The sequence below is a fragment of the Cynocephalus volans genome, chromosome 7 (genome assembly GCF_027409185.1).
Source record: "Cynocephalus volans isolate mCynVol1 chromosome 7, mCynVol1.pri, whole genome shotgun sequence".
Taxonomy (NCBI): Eukaryota; Metazoa; Chordata; class Mammalia; order Dermoptera; family Cynocephalidae; genus Cynocephalus; species Cynocephalus volans.
This window is the reverse complement of record NC_084466.1, coordinates 64,442,120-64,466,925: the sequence shown is the minus strand read 5'-3', so window position 1 is coordinate 64,466,925 and position 24,806 is coordinate 64,442,120. Positions and strand designations below refer to the sequence as shown.

The following is a 24,806-nucleotide window of genomic DNA, read 5'->3' as shown; positions in this document are numbered from 1 at the left end:
GTTTGACTTCTTTCAATAAAGCTCTTATCTCACTTTGGAAGCAATAAAACTTTGTCCTTATCTGAAAGCAAATAAGGGTGATTGATCTGCAACCCTCCCTTGGCACAGACCCCCCATCTTCTGATCCTAACACAAACCCATACACATACAGATCCTTTCATACACCCACCATGTCTAACACTATGTTTTTTCCTTAATATGAAGCTAATTTGTTCACAATTAGCATTAGGAGTCTTCTTGTATTAATCAATCTAGTTATTATGAGTGTTTTCATGTGTTATATAGCAACAGAAAATTGATTCTGGCTTTGGGCTAGAAGTCTGGCCGGGGATGACAGTCAAAGTACTTACCAAGCTGTACAGAAAGACTTCAGCTACTTGAAGCAAATACAGGCCCTAGCACCAGAGCAAGGGTCTTCTGGGCCATGCATGCAGACTTAGCCTTAAGTTATGGGTTGTGGAGAATTCTGAGGACTTCCTGAAGTGGATAGGTAGAAGGATGGGTAAGGGCCAGAGGACTTCCAAGGCTTTGAAAAGTGGCTGCTGATTAATGACTACAGAAAGTTCAGATTTTAACCAGCATGACCACAGAAGTGATACTGGCTGAAAAGAGCCTTGAGAATGGGATCTTCACTCTTCTCTAATGTTTAACTTAACCAGTGTTTACAGAATGGTGATCGTGTCCTAGAGATAACACTGCCATCAGTTATGCCCAGGTAAAAGAAGCAGGTACAACCTTCACCCTCAAGGACCTTGAAGTATAGTGGGAAAGAAAGACAATATGTAAACAAACAAAACTATGATTTTAGCTGAACTGGTGTGAATGAACAGTACAGAGTGCCATGATAGTAATAATGGGACCTAATTAGAGAAGGTGTTCAGGGATGACTTTTCTGACCAATTGTTTCTCAGCTAAAACTTGAATGAGAAGGTATCAGCCACATGATAGCATCTTGAGTGCTTGGGCAAATCATTAAGAAGCTTCTGTTGCAGAGAAGTGTCTGTATCTGGTTATTTAGGAAAGATGCCCTGCAAATACTAAGTTATAGTAGCATTTTGTCAATTTTTAACATGTTGAGTATTGCCATCTTTAAAAAAGGAGATAAAATACTTTTGCAAGAAAGAACCACTTCCTGAGCCTTAATGATAAAAAGAAAGGGGTAAAGTGACATCACCATCAATTTTTTTTTTACTGTAAAGTAATTAAAATCGCTCTTCTTGTTGGGAACACAAATTCTAACATTTTAGTGACTCACGACTTACTAGTAACATGGCCCATCTGTCCTGACTTTCCTGACCCTGGGCCTTGCCATTCCTCGTCTGGTACTTCCCATCTCACTAAATGGCCAAGCCAAGAACCAGCCAAGCCAGAACCCCAAGGACTGTCCCTGCCATCATCCTCACCTCTACATTTAGTCCATGGCTGTATCTGTCATTTCTGCCACCTCAGTAGCCCTTGAACTTCTTCCTTCCTCTCCATCCCCTCTGCCTCAGCCTTAATTTGGGACTTGATCTTTTGACAGGAATAGTGCTAAACTCTATTAACTGGTCAGACTCACTCCCATTTCCAGTTCACATTCATGCAAGTACCAGTCTAATTTCTACAACACAGATATGATAAGGTCTCTCCCCTGCCTAAAATCTCTCGACTCCCTCCTAGTTTCCTAGACATAAAACATAACGTGCAAGACCCATCAAGAATTATACCCTGCCTTCCACCTCCAGCCTTCTATACCTCCTGCAGTTCCTCAGGGCATTTTAGGTTTTTCATTAACATGCTCTCTTTTCCTCGAGCACGGCCCCGCTCTTCCTGGAGCTTTATGATGTCCAGAACTGAATCATCATCTTTCTCCCCCAAACTTGCTTCTCTCCCCAAGTTCTCAAGCTCCATGAGAGGTACCACTCTGCAAAGCTGGAAACCTCCAGTCTTCATTTTCTCCCTTGCACCCACATCCAATTAATCACTAAGTTCTGCCAATTCTATCTCCTGATATCTTATAAATCCACCCACACACTTAGTCTTGTCTCCACTGCCACTGTCTGTCACTTCTTACCTTATTTACTGCAGCATCCTCTTTACTGGTCTAGTTCCACCCCCCCAAGTCCCTTCTCCACGCAGCCAAGCCATTGATTTGATCATTTTCATTCTCTGCCTGAAATCATCTAGTAGTTGCCCATTGCCCTCAGGATAAAGGTAAAACTTCAAATGACTTGCAAGGCCTTCAAGATGTGGCTGTCGTGTACCTCTCCAGGCTCCTCTCTCTCTTGAGCTACCTTATATCATATTGAATTACTTTCAGTTCTTATTAGGTGCTGTGCTTTCTTGCCTCTGGGGCATTTATCCAATTTGTCTGGATAATACACCCTTCGTATTTCTGAGGCCTTGGCTATCATTTTCTCCAGAAAGCTTTCCTGGTCAGTTCCCAATCCAAGTTAAGTGGTCTTCGCTAGTTGCTGTGGTCTATATGTTTGTGTCTCCCCAAAATTCAAATATTGACAACTAATAACCAGTGTGATATTATGAAGTGAGGCCTTTGAGAAATGATTAAATCAAGAGAGCAGAACTCTCATGAATGGAATTAGTGTCCTTATAAATGATATCCCAGAGAACTGCCTTGGCCCTTCTACCATATGAGGATGCAGCAAGAAGACACCATCTTTGAACCAGGAAACAAGCCCTCACCAGACACCAAATCTGCTGGCACCTTGATCTTGGATGTCCCAGACTCCAGAACTGTTAGAAATAAAATTTCTGTTGTTTATAAGCTACCTGGTTTGTGGAATTTTGTTATAGCAGCACAAACAGACTAAGATGCTAGTGCTCCTTCTAGTTCCTTGCACTGCCCTAATCCTAGTATTTATCACATTCAGTTATGAATGCCTCCTACTCCCCGGAAGCTCCATGAGGACCAGGACTGTGACTGTTTTGGACAAGGTTGCCTCAGTACTTAGCATCATGCCTGACACTTAGTAGATGTTCAATAAACATTTGCTGGATGAATGAATGAATTATGTAATTAAATAATGATATCCCTTTTGACCTAAGTTACAAGTCTCTGAATAAGAAACTGTGATCCCAAGTTGAAAGTATATACATAGGAATCATCGTACTAGATTTTAATGGCCCATTCAGCCTAGCATCTTGTTACGAAGAGTTGAAGAAGGCTACTAGGGAAGGACTTGCTGATATTCACCTTCACAAACTAAGGTATGTCCAAGACTCTTATTCATTTCAAAGACCCATATCCCATAAAGTATAGGGATAACCAAGCCTCACATCCATTTAAAAAGCTCTTTTCCTATTCAAAATCCTGATGTATTTTCTACCTCTTAAAATTTGGAAACTTATACTGCATGAAGTAAAACTTCCTCACACTTTTCCTTTCTACCTGGCTTTATTAGGAAAAAGAAAGGTTAAGTGGTCAAGCTTATTGAATTTGCGTTGGAAAGATAGAACATTGTACCTAGGTATTTGCATTCATTTCAAGTCTTTTCTAAATTGTATATTAGCTTCATTATAAATCTGAGGGGTTAATGTTTTGCTTTTTATTTTAACGGATTTTTAAAAAGAAAGATTATTTAAATTGGGTACTTTTAAGAAAGTTATGAAATAGTGGGGACCCAGAAATGCCTGAATCTTATTCAACCCACTGTATAGAACACTCTTGGTGTTCTAAGATAAATGTATAACCAGAGATAAAGCAGAGCAAAGGATTGCTTTATTCTACCCCTTTTCTCCTAAACCCACACCAAGTCTCTAATCTTACCATTTTGGATGTCAAGCAACACACCAGCCAGGAAGAAGGTGTAAGTAAAAGACAATGTTAGCCATAGGAAAGACCATTTGCTCCACTGTTGCAGACCTTCGGGCACTCTTACTTTGAGACAACCACATCATATCTTATTTAATATGGCATATTTATGTAACTTAAATACTCAACTATCAGAACTGATCTGACTAGTGGACATAATCATATGTTCTATAAATGTTTATTAATATTGAGGTTGCCTTTTTATATTTTCGATCAATTTTTCTTTTTTTCCGTCTTAACATTTTTATATGCCCTTCAGAATGCTGGGCCGACCCCGTGGCGCACTTGGGAGAGTGCAGCACTGGGAGCGCAGCAGCGCTACCGCCACGGGTTCGGATCCTATATAGGGATGGCCGGTACGCTCACTGGCTGAGCGCTGGTGCGGCCGGTCACAAAAAAGACAAAAAAAAAGAATGCTTATAGGCCCTTTGAAATTAAGGCTGTTGAGGCAGGAATAATTTTTTAAAGTTTATTCAGAGCCAAATGTGAGGATCAACCCAGGAAACACCATCCTACAAAGTCAGAAGTGCCCTGAATTCTCTTACAAATAATGGTGGTTTGATAGACAACAGAAACATAGAACAAGAAGTGGATTGGTCATTTCAGTTATTTTTCTTGTAAAGTGGGGACAGGGAGACAAAACAATAGGAAAACAACTAATTTATTTTATTCTTTGCAATTTATTTTTTTATGGGGTAAAGAGTTATATTTTGATACACATGTACATTGTGTGCTGATCATTCAGGGTAATTAGCCTATTCATTATTGCAAAACTTAATCTTCCTTTTTGATGTGCACATTTGATCACCTCTCTTCCAGTCGTTTGGTTCCAGGCAGTAAATCATTATTGATTACAGATTTCTCGGTTGGCTGCACACCAATAGGGCTTATTTTTCCTATTTTGCAGTACGTTTGTGCCCATTAATCAGCCTCTCACTGTTCCTCCTTGCCACCCCCCTTCCCACCTCTTGTAATCATAGTTCACTGTCCTTTTAACAGTTCAACTTGTTTTTTGTTCATTTTGTTCTTTTTTAGCTCCCACATAAGTGAGAACATGTGGTGTTTCTCTTTCTGTGCCTGGCTTAGTTCACGTAACATAATTTTCTCCAAGTTCATCCATGTTGCTGTGAATGGCAGAACTTCATTCTTTTTATGGCTGAGTAGTTTTCCATTATGTACATATACCACATTTTCCTTATTAAGTCCTCTGTCAATGGACATTTAGGTTGGTTCCATATCTTGGCTATTGTGAACAGAGCTGCAATAAACATGGAGGTTCAGGAATCCCTTCAAAATGAAGCTTTCCACTCCTTTGGGTATATACCTGGCCTAAAGCACTATTCTGTTGTTGCTTTAATGCATCAAAATACTAATTATGTTATCACATCACTGTGCCTAGGAGTCTCTGCTGACTTCTGTTATTAGTTGTGAGATCTTAAGATCCCAGGACCAATTTCAGCCTGGAAAGAGTAGAAGTCAAATAGAGCCAGACAAGAATAGTGATATTTTATTTCAATATACGTTTAATGTCACTTGATATAGGTTTGATGTCACTCTGGAAGTCCTGGCCATAAAAATCAGTTGCAGCAGCTCCAACCCCAAGCTGGTCCAAGTGTGCAATGAACAAAATTGCATGAGCTCTATTATGTGCCAATCTGGTAGCATAAGAGAAATCTAGTAAAGTAAATACTAACGAAGTCTAATAAATAATCCTAACAGAGGAGCAGGCACTAAGATGTGCCTCAAGACCACTGAGGAACACCTAAGCCCATGGTATTTGTAAGGTTGCCCATTAGATGGCTCTTCTATTCCTATGTAGCTGATCTTCCTATTAACACCAATTAATGTTTCCGTTCTATTCAATCCTAATGTGTTCAAATGCAGCTAAAGTCTATCAGCATCTCCTGAAAGCCCATCACTGCTGAGTACTTTTCTATTTTATCTCATTTAATCCTCAACTCTGAGGGATGAAACTTGTTAGCTAAGAATCATATCCCACACCTAGCACTTTTAGCCCACCGTCTCCCCCAGTTCCCACACTATTTGATAATGTTCCAAAGCAAAATACATATGGTACTGACGACAAGTACCTCTCTGGCTTAATCACTCAGGCTAGTTTTCCCTTCAGTCATTGAGGATTAAAAATAAAGAGGGGCTTATAGGTCCTGTTGCGGAGGCAGAGTTACCGGGACTGCAGACTTCCTCCTCTAAACCTAACAAGTAAAAGGGTGAATCTGAGAACTAGCATAAAAACTATGAAAAGCCTCTAGAAAGACAGAAGGTATGTCCACATATCAGGAGGAGAGCTGAGAGCCACATGCAGGATAGGCAGTGTCCTAGAATAGTGTCCACACTGCCCTGGGCAGGGCCCACCTAATGATCATGGCAGAGCAGAGAACCAGCAGTGTAGGCCCAACATCTTAGCCAACTGAGTGGCTTCAGGACAGGGCCAGGACAATGGATTTCAAACTCAGCAGCACATTAGAATCACCTGGGGAGTTATAAAATGTCCTGATGCCCTCACCTTCACCTAGGGACTTAGAATCATAATTGCTATGAGTTCAACCCAGGTGATTCCAATGTGCTGCCAAGAAGCACTGGGAAGCATGGGGAGGGGAAAGAAGCAAAAATACCAGATTGATGCAGACTGCAATAAGGGATGCGAAATGATAAACTAATGTAAGAATTAGCAAGACCTTTAAAGAAAACAAAACAAAACAAAACAAAACAACCTTAACACTATTACAGGACATACAAGATCTAAATAGATAAGGCATAATATGTTAAAGTTATTGGGATAATTTAACATTGTACGTTGTAGAACTAAGATGTTTTCTCTTGTTAATCTATAGCTTCAACAGTTTTAATCCAAATGTTAAAAGAATTTTGAGGAACTTAAAGTTATTCTACAATGTTTATGGAAGTATAAACGTTTATCGCATCCATAGCTTGTAGCTGGAAGGGTCCCGGAAAGAAAGCGGGGCTTCCATCTCCCGGATTAGTGCTTATTGCATCCCACTTGGCTACAGCCATGAATTGCATTTTAACAGTACATAAAGAAACGTACTGCATGCGATGCCATTTTTCATATTGTAGAACAATTATCTTGCCCACAGAAAGGTTTAAAAGTTAATACGTCAGTCTGGATGGCATCAAAATTCATCAAGTGTGTCCTTTTATTTGACAATGAGTTTTTGTAGAGAATGCTGCTCCAAATGCACAGGGACTGAGGAAGGCCACTACAGCAGTGGGAGCCAGGATGCTGTGTGGGAGCAAACACTGTCCTCACAGCCTGCAGAGCCCCCTTCTCACTGAGTCTCCTCAAGAGTGTGCAAATCTATAGCAACGTCCAAGCATCAGAGCAGGGATGGATCCAGGTGTTGTGTACTAGTTTCTTAGCGCTGCTGTAACAGTGACCACAAACTTAGACAATATTTCTGCTGTTGGCTTAAAACAACACAAATCTGGTACTTACAGTTGTAGAGGTGAAAAGTCCGAAATAGGTCTCACTGGACCAAAACCAAGGTACTCTCATTCTGGAGGCACTAAGGGAGAAAATGTTGCCTGGCCCCTCAAACTTCTAGAAGCCCCTTGCATGCCTTGACTCATGGTCTCTGTCCTCCAGCTTCAAAGCAGGTTAAATCCTCCTCTCATTGAATCACTCTACCCCAACCCTCCTGCCTCCCTCTTCACTTTTAAGAAATTTGGGACTACCTTGGGCCCACCTGGATAATCCAGGGCATGCTTCCTATTTTAAGGTCAGCTGATTAGTGTCCTTAATCGTCTCCTGCAATTTAATTCCCCCTTGCTGTGTAACACAACATATTCAGAGGTTCCAGGAGTTAGACACAGACATCTTTAGGGAACCCTTTATTCTGGCTACCACAAAAATGCATCAGGTTCAAATGTTTAGCAGGCTGAAATTAACTAAATCACCTCCTTATTACTATCATAAAATTTAGAAAAGCGGTGGTTATAGCAACAGGGAGTTCACAGCTTATTTAGTTGGATTCAGAACTACCCCACATGTTCAGAATGTTGCTAAAAGAAGAGTCTCTCTCCCAGTTACTCTAAACCCACCCTACCTTTGCAAAGTGATGTGGAGAACTGAAGCAATTTTCAGAAGTTCCTGTTTCCGTTATATAGATATATAGTGTTCTTTTGGTCTGACATTCTAATAAGTGCTTCAATTTTAATGTGTGTAAGTAATCCAGTTAATTAACTTCTCCTAAGGATATTAAAGTTAATGTGTTTTGTGGTGTGTGTGTGTATTTTAACCAGAATATACAATTCATCAAGAACCTTATCCTTTATTATTTTTCTGCATTTCTTTATGAACCATCTGGCTCATTAGATTTTGCCTGTGACTTTTGTTTCTTAATGTCTGTTAAAATTATAAATTGCTTCCATATTTTCAGAAAAGTACCACCCAGAAGAAATGCAACTATGAAGCTGTGAAACCTGTGATTTTACTAGAAAACACACACACACACACACACACACACACACACAACATAGCCTTTGTACATCCAGGTTCAGTGATCCAGATCTTTTTTATGTTACAGAGTATTGGGGGAATTACTTCTCTCCTGAAAAATGTACATATTTACATGAACATAATCTTTTGCTTTCATTTTTAGAGGTTTTCTACCCCATCCCCACCCTCAAAATCATGTACAGGTTAAGTTGGAGGGAAAATATTTAACATCAGCCCAGATATGGGACACCAATTAGCTGGAATGCATGGAAAGAAAATAAGCATTGTAAAAAATAGTGGAGGAAATAGCAATTTTTAAAAATGTTGATCTGGGAGTTGTGCATTAAAGGCTTAACAGTAAAAGATAATTGCTCCTTAACATTATGTTCCCAGAACATAAGTTCTATATCTTATTCATTTTGTGGAAGCCATGACCTGCTGTCCCACGGATAGCATCTAAATGGCTCTAAATGTGAAATTTATAGCCCCTCAACAGAAGCGCAGATGAAAGGAGGCTCATAAAAGATTTCATAGGTAAGCCATAGCGTGAATTCCAGGCTCCAAGAACCAGGCCTGAGCAGTGTGACTTATTAAGCAGCAGCTTTTCTGAAGTGAGGCAGTTTGACCCCTGAGCCTGCATACCTGAAGGCTAAACTCTACTGAGGCCAGTGAGCATAGAGCACAGACTACAGAACCAGACTGACTGTGGCTCAAGATCCTTGGTCCACTCACGAAGGTCATTCACTGTGTGACCTTAAGCAAGTTACTTAACTTCCCTGTGCCTCAGTTTTCTCATCAGCAAATGGAAATAATAGTAGTCTACCTTGCAGGATTGTTGTGAGGAGTGAACTAACTTGTATAAAGTGGTTAAGACAAAGCCTGGAACATAGTAAATATCATGGAAGTTTTTGTGGCCGTTATTATCATCATCATTATTATTACTACTACCACCATGAAATAGTCCTCCCTGATGCAGTTATGTTGTGAAGATAAAAAATTATTATTAAGTTAGGATATTAGAGAAAGGGCAGTGGCTGTGGAGAGTCCTCAAATTAAGTATCATTATCTTCATCTTCTATAAAGCCCTAATTTGTCAGAATTGTTAGCCCTACAAATGACATACATTTATGCAATCTCTCACCCTTGCCCCTGTAACTAGGGTAATAAGGAAGTCTACTATTTAGTCACAATTGTTATCTTTTGTTCATTTTATCTTGCATGTATTCTCAAAGACCTCTGCATTTGTTTGTTCATTTATTCCACAGTCTTTATTTAGTGTTTAGTATTTAATTACTATGTGCCAGACACTATCTTAAGAAAAGCCCCTACTTGTACGGAGCTCACATTCGTGTAAAAAGACAGACAACAAACAAGCAAATAAATAGGCCAGCACAATAATTTTATATAGTGACAAATGCTGAAGGAGGAAATGGATCAAGAAAATACAGTGACTTGAACAGGGTGAGGAAAGCCAACTTAGGCTGATGGTCAGGATGGCTGCCTGAGGAGAGGGCGATTAAAACTGTGCTGACCAATGATGAGGAGCCAGCCATGGGCATAGCCATGGACAGAACGTTCCAGGCAGTGGGAACAGCAAGTCCTAAGGCCCTACAGGGGTAACCAGCTTATAGGGATGAAGGACCAATAGCAACACAGCCCAAGCGAAGTCAGAAAGGGAGTGAGTGATGGGAGATGAGGAAGGAGAGGTGGGCAGGGACGCATCACAGGGGCCTGTAACCAAGGCAAGGAGTTTGGATGTTATTCTAAGTATTCTCTGAGGGTTTTCAGCTGGGGGCATACAGGTATGGGTGGAAGCCATGAGAGCAGAGGGAAAGTTCTGGCAGTAATTCAGGCATGAGTCTCAAAGGCTCAGAGGACAGGGATGGCAGTGGAGATAAAAAGGGGTAGACAGGTTTGGACATAAAATATACTTCAGAGGTAGAATTGGTATGGATTACCAATTGGTAGAATTATCAGGATATTAGCAGGTTTTTTGCAAAGGGAGAATAATGGAAAGTATGACTCCTAAGTTTTTGAGCTGCACATCTGGATGGACCGGGGTACCGTTTACTGGGATAAGAAAAATTGGGGATTGGGGTACAATCCAGAGTTCTACTGTGACTGTGTAAGGTTAGGGATACCAATTAGAGGCATCCAAGTTGAGAAGCCAAGTAGGCAACCAGATATTTAAGTTGTTTATTACTGATTATGACAATGCACAGCCCTTGGAGTGGAGGCTTTGTTTGTTTTCCATTTCCTATCTCCCATTTCTATTCCTACCTCCCGTATATAAGTAATATGAGATCACACATTATTTTCACATGCGTCTCAAAGCTCTTTACAAGTAAACAACCTTAATCCTTGAAACACAAAAAAGTATTCATTATAAAATGAAAGCAATGAAAAAAACTAACTAAACACTCTGATGTAGTGAAAAGAACACTGGACTAGGGTTCATGTGGGCAAGGTCCAATAAAAGGATGAGATAGAACAGTCCTAGGTTTGAATCCTAAATCATTCATTTATTAGTTGTAAGGCTTAGAGCAAGCTATAGAATATCCTGGATCCTCAGGGTTTTTTATATGTAAAAATAGGAATAATAATTCTTGCCTCACCAGTTCCTTACAAGGATGAAATTTGCTGACATCTGTGAAGACCTACACTGTGTCTGACACATTATGGATGCCTATAAATGTAGTTTTTTCCTCAATTTTTACCTATCGGTGTAAACTTACATGAAGTATTTAATATCTACCTTGGTTCATCAACTGTGAGAGAAAGCTGCTTAACTAGATGATCACTAAGCTCTATTTTAGCCTTTGAAAAAAATCTATAAACGATCCTCTTGTTAACAACCAGAAAAACGTCTTGATTAAAGCTGCTTTTTAACCTGAAGTCAGTGCATCTTTATGCAAACTAAGGACATAATTAGACCGAGGAAGATGGGCATTCACAAGCAGAAATCAGACCACAGAAATGTCTCTCAAATGTCATACAAAAAAAATTCTCCCTCCAAATCACTAACGTTTCAGGGTATGTACAACTTTGTGGAAGATGGAGTAAATGAAATCTCATTGAGTAGCAGCTTTAGTATTGCTTGCTGCAAATACAGTCTGAGAGAAATCAAAACCCAAAGCTCTTTATCTCAGACTTCCGTGAGCTGGATGGGAAGTGTGGAGGGCTGAGCCAGCCAATTTGTCAAGTGATGAAAGGTTGAACTGTGGAACCTTCTAGAATCCTGGGAGCTCAAGAGAGATTGGCTAAGATGGGAAGGAAACACAGAGTTTAGCTCAGGTTAGAAAATGGAGTTGCTAGTTAGGGACTTTCTGAGCCCCATATAGTGCTAAGGGGCACTGTCAGAACAAGAACTTGTCTGTGTGACAACAGCTTTTATCTGAGTCCAAGGGGCATGCTCCTGAAACCAATGCTGAGAAGACCCTGCTTGATTTCCGGTCTTAGGAACCAAAACAAAAAGTTATTTGAGCCTTGTGGTAGAAATAGTTCAGTTTATCAGGACAGGGACAGTGACCCTAAGAGCAAGGCCAAGGTGAGAATCTCACAAGAAATGTGAAAAAAGAACCCGAAAGAGACTTTTTAAAGCTCTAAACCTGTGCCAAGCTAATTGAATAATGAAAAATGTGTCTGGCCCACAGATACGTTTTGTTTGGCTTGCACAATGTGTTTTGTTTTTAATTTTATTGAACCTGATTGCCCCCGACACTATTCAGTTTACCAAGCACCATTCTCCCCAGTGTCTGATAACCCACCACATAACTCAGCTATATCACTGAACTGGCCAATCTAGAAATAAGCCTTGGAGTTCATAGCAATTGATTTGTAGTTTACTTTTCTACACTGATTCACTTACATACTTGAACATATGCTGACTGCAGAGATCATAGAGAAAGAGAAAGCAATCACAGGAAAAAGAGGGACATTGGAAAAGGCCAGAAATTTTAGCAATGCCATCTTTGGAAGAGGCAACTCCCCCCCCCCCCGTCGCCCCCCAGTACAGTATCTACCAGTCACGCCAAGGTCAAGTGAAGTGAGTATCTACCGTATTTGTAGCTGTCCATCTCTTTCAACTAGTCTTTCAATATTTGGGGAAGTTCCTGAGAGTCAGAACTCAAATTCCCAACCTTCTTTATAGCTAGGACATTGGCTTGTAGCCTAGTTCCGCCAAATAGCAGCACTCTGGCAAAACTGTGATTTGGAAAAGAGTGAAACGAACAAACAGGATGAGCATGCCTCCCCCGCTTTTTTGCCAGCATGGCTGAGGCGTCAGCATTTCCAGAGCTGCATAGTTGAGTCCCTGGTACAGCAGTGGCACTGGTGGCACAGCAGCAGGTACTTCTGTAGTTCTCTATAGTGCTCAGAGGGCAAGGAAGACAGCAGAAGTTTCCTCGTCTGGATATTGCATCTGCAGTGCAATTTTACTCCCGGAATTTTAGCCTGGAGCCCAGCCATCTCAAGAATTCATTAAAGTACTCAATATCATTTTATTAAACTCTTATTTTGCTAAATCAGCCAGGATCAGCTTCCGTCACTTAAAACCAAAGAACCCTGACTAATAAAACAAGCAATGGCAGACCTGTCTTTGGGAACCCTTCAGCAGGGCTGCGTTGGGAGGAAGCCATTCACACTAATTTCATGAATGCCAACACCTGTGAAAGAAGCCCCAGATTTCACAGGACCACCCTGTACCCACAGAGAAAGTGCACAGTGGAAATCTCCCTTCTATCCTTACTCTGTGAATCTTAACATGTACTTTTAAAGCAATATCACATTGCACACCCATTACTCAGTACTTTTGGCAGTTGACTTCACTGTTGCTATCTGCAAAAGAAGTCATTCAGTGTCCACCCAGGAGTCCATTATCAGCCATTCTGGGAGACATTCTTGCTGCACAAGGCTCCTACCTTGGATGATGAGCTGGTTTCATATTAACACAGACCTATGCACAAAGGAGGCAAGCCATGAGCAGATTTTTTAATGAAGCTGTAAGGGTGACAGCAAGCTGGTTTTCATTTCTGCTAGAGCCACACCAGAGTGGTTGGAGATCTCAGTAGCAGCAGGGATTTTTAGACAGAATGAAGAACTCTGTGTATTAAGGAAGGCTGTGGAACATTCTTCTCTATGTTTGCCAGCTGTTAAATTATGCTATATCTACTAGTAATGGTAGAGCAATTTTCATTTATATTCCTCATAATAATCCTTTAAAGCGATTACTATTAATTAAGGGCTGGCCGGTTGCTCCCTTGGTTAGAGAGAATGGTGCTGATAACACCAAGGTCAAGGGTTCAGATCCCCATACTGGCCAGCTGCCAGAGAGAGAGAGAAAGAGAGATTACTATTAAAATAATTTCCATTTTACAGGAGAAAAAAACTCAGAGAGATTAAGTGACTTGCTTAAAGTCACAGGAAATCCAAACGTGGGTTTTCTGACTCCAACCTAGTGGCTTTCTTCTCCTATATCAGTGGCTTTTAAAGTGTGCTGTGCAGATTCCTGGGTATCCCTGAGACCTTTCCAGGAAGTCCAGGGAGTCACTACTATTTTCAAAATAATGATATGTAATTTGCCTTTCTCTCTCTCATCCTATTACGAAGATCAGGAGGAGTTTTCCTGAGGATACGTGGTGTGTGGTATCTCAACAGACTGAAGCAGAAACAGATATGGAAATCCAGCTGTCTTCTGTGAAGCCAGACATTAAAGAGATTTTTCACTTGTAAAACACTGCCACATTTTTGTTCTGGAAAATACTGTCATTTTTCATAAAAATATGCTACTTATGTTAATACGTAATAGGTTTATTATATTTTAAATGAATTGATAATTATTTTAAATGTTCTCAGTTTAAATTTCTAATACAATAAATATTCATAGATATAACCCACATAAACAAATACTCTATGGAGCTCTCAGTAATTTTAAATGTGTAAAGGAGTCCTGAGACCAAATATTTCAGTCCTGAGACTAAACGTTGCTGTCCTACATTATAGCACCCTTGAACAAAAAGAAATCCAGGGTAGATACAGATTTACCTTGGATGCCTCATTTTTCAACAATTTGATGCCAGTGCTAACCTAATTTCTCTGCTTACTTCTCTGTACCATCTCCCTCCCTAGTCTCATTTTGGATTGATGAGTTAGTGGCTGACAGTGAAAGGTCTTGGATGATAAAGTAACTGATTTTAGACTCAATCACCTTCTTCCTCTCGAATTTCTAAAGTACCTAGTTCAGTGTAGGCTCAATTAATATTTGCTTGAAGGATGAAGGACCAAAACTGGTTTCTATCACCAACAGAGGACTTACTCAATGACTCTGAGAAGTGACACAGCAGGTGTGCTTGCTCCTGAGTCCACAGTTGTATGCCGAACAGCAGACTGCCTCATCCCCAGCAAGGCCAGGTGCACCACGGCCAGGATGCACAGATCTCCTTGCCTTTGCGTCTGACCCCCATCCAGATTCTATTCATCCACATGGCCTAGCTCAGCTCCCATCTTCCACACGATTCTTTCCCAGAGATGCCCACCTACACTGAGCATTGCACTCTGACATCATATAGCAGTGTTTTTTCAGGACATCTATTTTTCCTCTTGATCTCATTTTCTCCTGCATTGCTGCCTTGCTAAATCGTTTGTGTATATTTTGTTTTCCCTGTAAGATCTTAGGCTTCAGGAAGCTTCTCCTAGGCCTTTTGCATTAACTGCAGTCTCACATAGTGCTAAGTAAAATTATCATCACTTTCATCTAAATAAATCTTAAAACTTTACAAAATAATTCAGTTTTTTCACCAAAGCCCTGCATATAAATTAGGGGAGGCCTCTCTTTTTATTATCTCCACCTTGCAGATGGAGGCTTTAAAATTAAGCAGACTAAGGTCACCCAGCTAGTGAGAAACAGAGTCAGGAGACAAACTTGTGCCTTGTGATGCTAAATTCTGTACTTTTTTCACTATATCATGCTATAGTTTCTTAATACATACTTGTTTCATTTACCTGAAAAAGACATTAGAAAAATAACAGTCCTAGGTCCAGGTTATGAGTCAGAAGTAACAGGAATAAACCCAGTCTCCTGATTTCCACTAGGCACTGTGTGTTACAACGATCTCTTCCTCTGTGATTTTAGCTGTGAAGGTGGTCAGTTCATGTGCTGGTTAATCCCACATGCATCTCTCTCTTAAAAGAGTGTGAAAGTTACGTATCCTACAAATGTCCATTTCCCCTCTTTCCTCCCTATGTGGCTTATTGGCAGCCTCATTACTGTGTTTTCCCAGTAAAAGTGAAGGGAAGCATTATAAAATTATTCAGCACTTTCAAGTTGTATCTACAAAATGTACTCTCTTTCTAACCATCTTTTTTCTCTCCCTCCTATGTGTTTACTCTTCAATCCCACAAGCATTTAGTAAGCCCTTCAGTAGAAGCAGAATCGCGTTGGATGCTACAGTGGCTTGCAATATGTGAAAGAATCTGCCATTTGTAAGATTATCATCTCATGGGTGCAATGACATTTCTAGAGGAAAGCTCTAAGGTATTGGAAGTGTAAACTAGCACAGTATATAGCATTAAGGAGGTGACGAAGGAATATAGAGTAAGGAAAAGAGTTTTTATTATAGAGAGAGCAAACTCTCTCTCTATTATAGAGAGAGAGAGTTTTTATTATAGAGAAGGCTTCATACAGGGGATCTACCTTGAGCTCTGACTTGATAAATATGTAGGATACAGTTTGGGGACATAATCTTCATCCACAGCTCTCCAAACCACTCCCAAATAATTATACAGTCAAAGTAAAAACTGTATGCAAATGTAGCCACAAGACAGGCTGTCTCACTCCCCCATGCCCAACCAGCTGCCACCCCGAAGCCCCTGCTACACAGAAATCCTGGAGCCTCAGCTAGTTGGTAGAGCATTTCAGGGAAGGGGATGGCACCAAAATTGGTTCAGGGCAAAAATGCAAAGTGAGTCTAGGTACTTCCCGGTAACTGTTTACAGTGCCGTTTCCCCATGGTGCTCTGAGCCTTTAGGAACAACCCAACATGCCAGAGCCACCACATCTCTCTCAGACCTCTGTCCCTGAACCACTCTCTGTCTTCTCTTCTATGAAACCCTTCCTTCCCGCTGCCCGTGCCCTTGGGAGTCTTCCCTGCTGTGCATCTCTTTGCCACTGCAACCTGAACTTGGGTTAATAGTCACACAAAATGGGATCTCTTACTCTTAAGAGTAAGATGTTGCAGTCCACCAAACAAGCCATTGAGAGGAGACAGGTCTCAGGAGCTCCTCACATCACTCTATGTGACTAGCCAAAAAATCAAGCTATGTGCAATATCATCCTGAGTAGTTCATGACATACTTAAAGACAAGAGGAAGACAGAGAGAACAGCACATGACTATGTCAAAGACTGAGAAAGCTGAGTAATTATTTTAAGACCAAATTACAAAGACCTTATATGGTGGGCTGAGTAGTTCTCGCTTGAGCATTACGGACACCATAGGTTTTTCATAGTGTAATACAATGAATGTGGTGCTTTAGGATGCCTTGTGCAAGAGGCTGGAGGAAGAACTGACTGCCTGTGGGTCTGGATGATGTGAGCACCTGCTGCAGCCCAACTTTCCAGACACCATGGGGGTTACTACACACGTGACCTTCTAGACCAGAGTCTCTAAAATGAGACATGTCACATGTAAGACTCATTCACCAAGCTTTCAGAAAGAACCACTTCAAAATCTGCCCCCTTATTACAAATGGGAGAAAGGATGTAATATTTTCAAGATGAGGTTGAATAGAAGGGGCAGATAAATTTTTTTAAAATAAATCTTTGCTCATGAGCATCTTGCTAAACATGCCATCTAGAAAAGAACACTTGTTTTTGGTGGACAGTGTTACATCTGCTTATTAAAAAAAGAAAGGGGCAGTGGGTGACAAGTTGAGTTGAAGAGTTTTATTTTTTATTATTAATATTATTTTTGATTGGCAAATCATAATTGTATACATTTCTGTGGTACAATGTGATGTTTTGATATATGTGTACCTGGAATGATTAAATCAAGCTAATTAACATATCTATCACCAAAAGTTGCTTTATTACTTGTGATTCCAACAGCAAAACATGGCTCTGATAATTTATTCAAATTACTGTACATGATATGGTTCAGATTCTGTTTTGGTTTTGTTATTCATTGTCCGGGGAAAATAAGGTGATGGAAGTAAATCTGCCCTGGGACAGGGGAGACATGGATAGGCTTCCAGGTGTTGCAGTGACAGCTGACAATCCATGTCTATAAGTCAGAATTCAGTTTCTACCTTTCAGTGAGGTAGAAGATCATCATATCAAAAGCACAACCTCTGTGCTGTGAAACAGAATGGAAACGAGTAAGTGTTGGAAGAGCCAGAGACCACCTTACTGGCAATCTGTGGCAGGGACAATTAGGCCAACAGCTCTGCAATGCATAACTGCTTAGACCAGGGAGACTGAGGTTTCTTCCAACTACTGGGACAGAACACAAGATTGAAAACCTTTTTAGAGATTTAGTTATAATGGTCAAGGAATTAAAAAAGGGATTTAAATGGCTTAACACAGCAACCTCACTCGATACATTTTCTTTTTTAAATAACTCATGTGCAAGTTGGGGGAGGGATGGAAGGATGGTTTCTTTCTCTCCCAGTCAGTTCTCCACTTTGCTTTGCTGTGGGAAGTTAGCCTGAGCCTATGAAAAAATTAATGCATTCATTTAACAAAGGCAAATGGCAAAGCCGTAAAACTTTACTTGATTTAGTTTTATTCCAAAATAATCACACTTTTACTATGCTTTTAACTGTATATATCCAGGGTTCTCCATGTTGGTTGTGTATTAGGATCACTGGTGTGTTCTTTGTTTTAATGTCTGTGGTAACTGGGCATTCATATTTCTTAAAGTACTAATATAAGAACTTCTGCTAATGAGCCCAGGCAATGTAATTTTTAAAATCTCCCCAGGTGATTCTAATGTGCAGTCAAAGTTGAGAATAATTGCTACATATGAGAGAAGTGTTGATTATAAGGATTTTATTTTTTAAATATCTGTCTGGCCTCAAAAAATAATGTCTCAGTAGAGGAAATTGTGACTTTGAAATTAAAGAATGAAAAGAAAAACAAAAAGATCAAGGTACAGAGAATCATCAGGGAGTGTGTTTGTGTGTGTGCATGTGTGAGTGTGGGTGTGCAATGTGTGTGTTCTGTATATGCAACATCAATGTAATTCAGTGGTTATTGACCACATTGGGGGCTACAACTTTTCTGATGAAAGAGCTGATGAAAGCTCTATCTTTCTTCAAGGAGATATGCATATATGCCAAGTTTTCAGATTGTAGGACTACCACAGACTTCCTGAAACCTATGTTAAGAACCTGACTTAGTCATAGACTTTTACAATTTCTATAAAAGTAACAAATTAGCAGTTTTTTAAAATCGACCATAAGAATTAAGAAACCTAAGTAGGATTCTTAATTTTGCACCTAAATTTCTGTGTGATTCTAAGTAAATTAGTTAAGCTTACTAGGCCCCAGTTTTTATATCTATAAAGTGAAATTTTTATTTGCCCGTAGGACAGTGTGGGCAATGTTTTTACAATTTTGTAAAACATCAATTTAGAGTGAACAAACACGTGAAAATACCTTTAAAAGTTGCAGTTTATTATTAGAGCTACTCAGAATTAATCTAAGAAAAGAAACATACAACTTCTTGGGTAACTAACATGCTTATCTGGCTCTCATTTTTATATGCATCTGCCAAAGATTATAAAGAATTTAGCAACTCTTGAGCATTACACTCTACATTAGAAGGAGAGTGACTCCCAGTCACAGTTGCCCTAGTCAATCCCTCTTTCCCTGCGTTATGAGGATTATCCTGCAGTATTTACTTGTGGTGCTTTCTATCAAACTGCTAGTAAATCTATTCTTACAAACTGAAAGAGTTCTGCATGCATTAAAATGCAAAGAAAAGATAGCAGTTTCAGGGGATCTGAAATCTATGAACCGAAATTCAATCTTTTTCACAAGAGCCCTGGAATATTTGTTTCTGTTCCCCCCACCTCCTACTCCACCTGAGGCCCCTAGGGACTTCCATTGTCCTCTCCCCACGAGAGGATAGCTACCTAATAAGGCAACCTTCTTGTTTCCCATGGAATGTACACTGTCTCGGAATTACCTTCAGACCTAAGATATTAAAGTGTAAAAATCTAGGATGAAGAATAAAGCCCATCTGTCACAGCCAGTGGTTCAGAGTTAAGGTCGTTTACGCAGCCTGTGATGTTAACTAGAGGTGCAAGCTTTATGTGCAAAGAATAAGCAGAGCTCTGCTAAAAGAAAGACCCCAACCAAAGCCTTCATGTTCTTGGGGATAAGTTTTTCCCATTCATTTCATCATCTGAGTTTCAATGGAAAGAAATAAGAATGCACATGGAGGATCCAATACTGATATTGAATTTTGATTGTTTTCCACTCTTCAGAAAAAATATATTAAACAAAATGCAGAGTCACGTAGTTCAAGCTACTGTCTGTTTGTTCATAAAGGAAAATGCTTTATATGCAGAAATTTCAAGTGAGAGGAGATGTCAGGTCTCCAAAAGCAGCTATTATCAAAAAAAGCTGCCAGAAAATTAATGCGGTGGAGCTCGCTGTGACCACAATCTTGAGTATCAGCCAGTGTCTTCATCTCTCTCGGTAGGAGCATGTTTCTAAACTGCTTATTGTACCCACAAAGTCTATATAAAAGTTCTAGTTCTTTGACAGAAAATTTCTTTCCCCCTTTATAGAGTGTTGCTTTAACTTTCTGGTTATTCTTTCTACAAACCCTTGCTGACCACTTACTATGAGTGGGGCACTGAAAAAGAATGGTACATGATAGCATTTGGGATACTTCTGCTGTATGTAAAGAGGAATGGGTCACTTAAAGACCTAATCAGCTAGATTCCCCTGCTGAAAATTAAGTTCTCTCTTCCAAACACAGAACAACCCTACCTGTTCCTTCGTACCTTATCCTCTGTTACAGTGGCTCTCTATCCCAGGCAGCTAAGAGGGGGAGTCTCCACGTCAGTACAGTGCAGATGCTCCATCACCCCTTTCCCTCCTAGCTGCAGAAATATGGAGTTGTGTGTGTCTGTGTGTGTGTGTGTGTGTGTGTGTGTTCTCTCCTACCAAGGACACTGCTCTGAATTCCACATGGTTAAAGAATTTGGCATGCTAGGCTATCCCATACTCTGGTTAATTGAGATTTGTCACTTATTTAAATTACCAGGTTGCAAACGAATAGGTCAAAAGGCTCTCAAGGTAGTAACTTCCTTTGTATTAATCAGAGAAATGAACACCCAAGAGTTTAATTACAAAATCACATGCCTTTTTAATATTTTGTTTAGATATATCATGGCTAATAGTAAAGGCTATAATTTGTCATATTAGAAAAGTAATCAACAAGTTCTGGCTGTACAAAATTAAAACTGATTGAGATGCTATGTCACCCTGGAAGAAGCTAATAATTACATCATTATTAACTACATAACCAATAGCCCAAACTCTTTTTTATCTTTTTTTGGTTTAAGAAGATCAATTACATAAAGTGTAGTATATACAAACTAAACAATATAGATTAGAACAAAATAATGTTGATGTATCTAACCTGAATAATTCTGCAGAGAAAGCTACTCTCATGTTTATCTACCATTGGTAGAACATCCACTTTGGACTAGACACTGTCCTGGGTGCTCTGCATATTTGATCCATTTTTTATCCTCATTATACCCATGAAGGCAGGATGGTGCCAGCCTCGTATTATAGATGAAGAACTGAAGACTACAGGGACAAAGTAACCCATCCAGGAGAACAAGCCACAGGCAAAACTCAATCCAGAGCTGTCTCAAATGGATGTCTAATCAATGAGCAACTACACTGTCTAACAAGACTGTGTAGATGAGTATGGGAAACATCTTTCACAGATATACATTAAACATTGGAAGAAAAAACACTATTGTTAGAATTCATGTCTTAACTTTTATGACCAAGAGTTTTTTGAAGGATAAGAAAAACTGGTGGGTATCTAGGGTCTCAGAGGATGTTCCCCTTGGAGCCAGAGCTCTTCCATCTCTTCTTGGCCCACAGAATGTTCTCAGCAAGGGAAACAGAGAAGAACAAAGGAAATGAAGAGTCATTAGCCACAATTAGTGTCCTTAAGAACAGCTCCGATGTCATTTATCTCCACCTTCCAAGAATACTGAAATGGCCTTGCACAGACAAGTGACAAATATTATCAGCTAAGTCTGTGAAGATAAGGACAAATGTCACTAAGAAAGATTGTGTTAAGCATTGCATCAACTTAAGTTAATGTTCCTTCCTTGCCAGGATGGCCCCTATGAGGTGATGTGAGGTTAGCCCCTGGTTGGATGGAGCTGGACTCTGTTCTGAGTGTGCAGAAGTTAGGTTACAGATCCTCAAAGGAACTTTCTCCAGATGGATGGCAAGAGTCAGGCAGTAGCCCCTGACTCTGGAAGACACCGATGATCTTGACTGGCTTAGACAACTTATTGGACTCTAAAGGGTGGTCAGAGTAGTAACCAAGGCACTCTTTATTGTACAGCTCTTAGGGAGCCAAAAAGATGGGCAGGAGTTAGAAGGAAACCTTATTTCTCACTCTTCCTTCAAGAGTGTCCCTATGGTATCTACCCTTTCATGAGAAGCAACCTTAAAGTAAGTTAATAAGGAGAATTTGATTCATGTTTCCTCTCCTTTCCCATCCCCCTGATTCTTCCTTTATGGCAGAGAGAACCAGCCATCTCATCATTGCCCTGGCCTGACCAGTCCCAGGACAGGAGAGGAAGACGCCGTATTCCCCCAGGAGTGGAGAGGGGCTCTGTGGGGACTGCAGCCTGAGCAGCAAGACCTAACCTCCCCAGCATCTCCTGAGCCTCAGAAAGGGGCGTAACTGCACAATGTGGCCAATTCAATCTCCCTTTAATGAGATCCTATCATCATGGGGAGAAATTAGCATGATTAGGGCCAAGGGGTGCCTTTCCTCACCTCTCCCTCCTCTGCCTGAGCCCTGAGCCTGAGGGAGCCTCAAAGATCCCCAAATCTGAATGACAGCAGCCAACCATATGTACATGATCCCATGTATTGTCTCCTTCTGTACCTAACTCCCATATTTGTCGGTAAAAGAAAATCTGTGGCTGCCGTGTTTTTTGTAACCCACTTTTATGAATGTTCTACTAAAAATATATCATGACCTTTGTGGGGCAGTTGGCAATTTTATCACTTACTCTATGTTTAGTGATATTAAGGAAATATTAAATTTCTATCTAGGAGTGAAAATGGTATTGTGATAATATTAGGTTTTTCTAAGGGTACATAGCTTTTAGATCTACATAATAAAATATTTACAGATTGAATGAAACTATGTCTAGGATTTGCTTCAACATCATGGGAAGGGTAGCAGCACGGGGAGTACGGGGGAGATAGATTGGTCTCAAGTTGATCGCTGTTGAAGCCAGGTGATAGGCTCATTGTGCTGAGTTTGTGTTTTTGTTCTTTTTGGGTTTTTGTATATGTTAAAATTTTTCCACAGTAAAAACTTTTTTTAAAAAGAATCAAAATTGGTTAAAGTTACTTTCTAAAGTTACTTTTCTAAATTAACATTAGAAAACTATGTTTTTAAAACATATTAAAATATGTGCAATTTTTAGAATTGAATGTTAAATGGAATAGAAAAATCTAAAACCGCACATAAAATATATACATATATTTTTATAGGTACATGTAAATGGAAGAAGAAACAATACAAATGTAAATTACAGTTGCCCCTGGCTGGTGAGAATAGATATTATTTTTTCTTTATTCATTGTTGCCTTTTTATATTTTCTAAATTTCTTAAAAAGAAAATATACTATGTTTATAATTGTATAAAGTTATTTTTATGTATAAGCCATGCTCATGATATACTGTTAAATAAAAAAAAACAGTTGCAAAGCTATGTATGAAATACAACCCCAATTCTGTTTTAAAATGTGTGTACATGATATGGGGGGGGGGGTTCCTAAAACAAACAGCATCGGATTGTTAATGGTGGCTATTTCTGGATAGTGGCACAATTGGTGATTTTTATTTTTGTTTCTTTGCCTCTGTATATGTTTTCTTCAATTAATAGGTATAATGTTATAATCAGGGAAATATGGCATGACAAATATGAGCTAGATTTATTATAGTTATTTTTAAGTAAAGGGTTATCTATATAGGGCAATATAACATATAAGGAATTATATAATATATACTTATAAAACATATAAGTAAATCCAAAGGAATTTTAAATTCTCATTGAAAGTATGTGTTCAGCTTTTAAATAATGTTAATATAAAATCCTTTGAAGAGCCACTTCATTTGGCGATGCTCTTGCCTTCATGTACTCAATTCCTTAATAATCATGTTTTCTGTTCATCTCCAGGTGTATCCATGCCAATACCAGTCTTTGGGCTACAGGATGATTCCAAGGTCTTTAAGGAGGGGAGTTGCTTACTTGCTGATGATAACTTTGTCCTGATCGGCTCTTTTGTGTCATTTTTCATTCCCTTAACCATCATGGTGATCACCTACTTTCTAACTATCAAGTCACTCCAGAAAGAAGCTACTTTGTGTGTGAGTGATCTTGGCACACGGACCAAATTAGCTTCTTTCAGCTTCCTCCCTCAGAGTTCCCTATCTTCTGAAAAGCTTTTCCAGCGGTCGATCCACAGGGAACCAGGGTCCTACGCAGGCAGGAGGACTATGCAGTCCATCAGCAATGAGCAAAAAGCTTGCAAGGTGCTGGGCATCGTCTTCTTTCTGTTTGTGGTGATGTGGTGCCCTTTCTTCATCACAAACATAATGGCCGTCATCTGCAAAGAGTCATGCAATGAGGACGTCATCGGAGCCCTGCTCAACGTGTTTGTTTGGATTGGTTACCTGTCCTCAGCAGTCAACCCACTTGTCTACACACTGTTCAATAAGACCTATAGGTCGGCCTTTTCACGGTATATTCAGTGTCAGTACAAGGAAAACAAAAAACCATTGCAGTTAATTTTAGTGAACACTATACCCACCTTGGCCTACAAGTCAAGTCAACTCCAAATGGGACAAAAAAAGAATTCAAAGAAAGATGCCAAGACAACAGAGAATGACTGCTCTATGGTTGCTCTAGGAAAACAACATTCACAAGATGCTTCTACAGACAAGATCGACACTGGGAATGAAAAGGTTAGCTGTGTGTGATAAGCTAGTTGCCATGGCAACCATGAAGGGCACACTGAGCACATTTTCACCTATCTGGGGAAAAAAGAGAAAAAAACAGGGAGACTGGAAAAAATTAGGCCAAATTAGGCCAGCCTAGCGGAACCAACAATAATATCTATATGCCTCATTTTATTCTGTCAATGAAAAGCAGGATTAAATGCCACAAAATGTGCACTTCAAAAATGTTCTGACAGCATTCAGCTGTGAGCTTTATGATACTTATTTTTAACATT

General features: G+C 39.8%; 1 protein-coding gene across 1 annotated transcript in view; it reads left to right on the top strand.

Moving 5' to 3' along the window:
- Nucleotides 1–24,552, top strand: part of HTR2A (5-hydroxytryptamine receptor 2A) — a 56,893-nt gene extending 32,341 nt beyond the window's left edge. The window contains exon 3 of the mRNA XM_063103566.1: nucleotides 23,750–24,552. Within this exon, the coding sequence (XP_062959636.1) occupies nucleotides 23,750–24,552 (803 nt within the window). The remainder of the gene's footprint in view (nucleotides 1–23,749) is intronic.
- The last annotated feature ends 254 nt before the right edge of the window (nucleotides 24,553–24,806 follow it).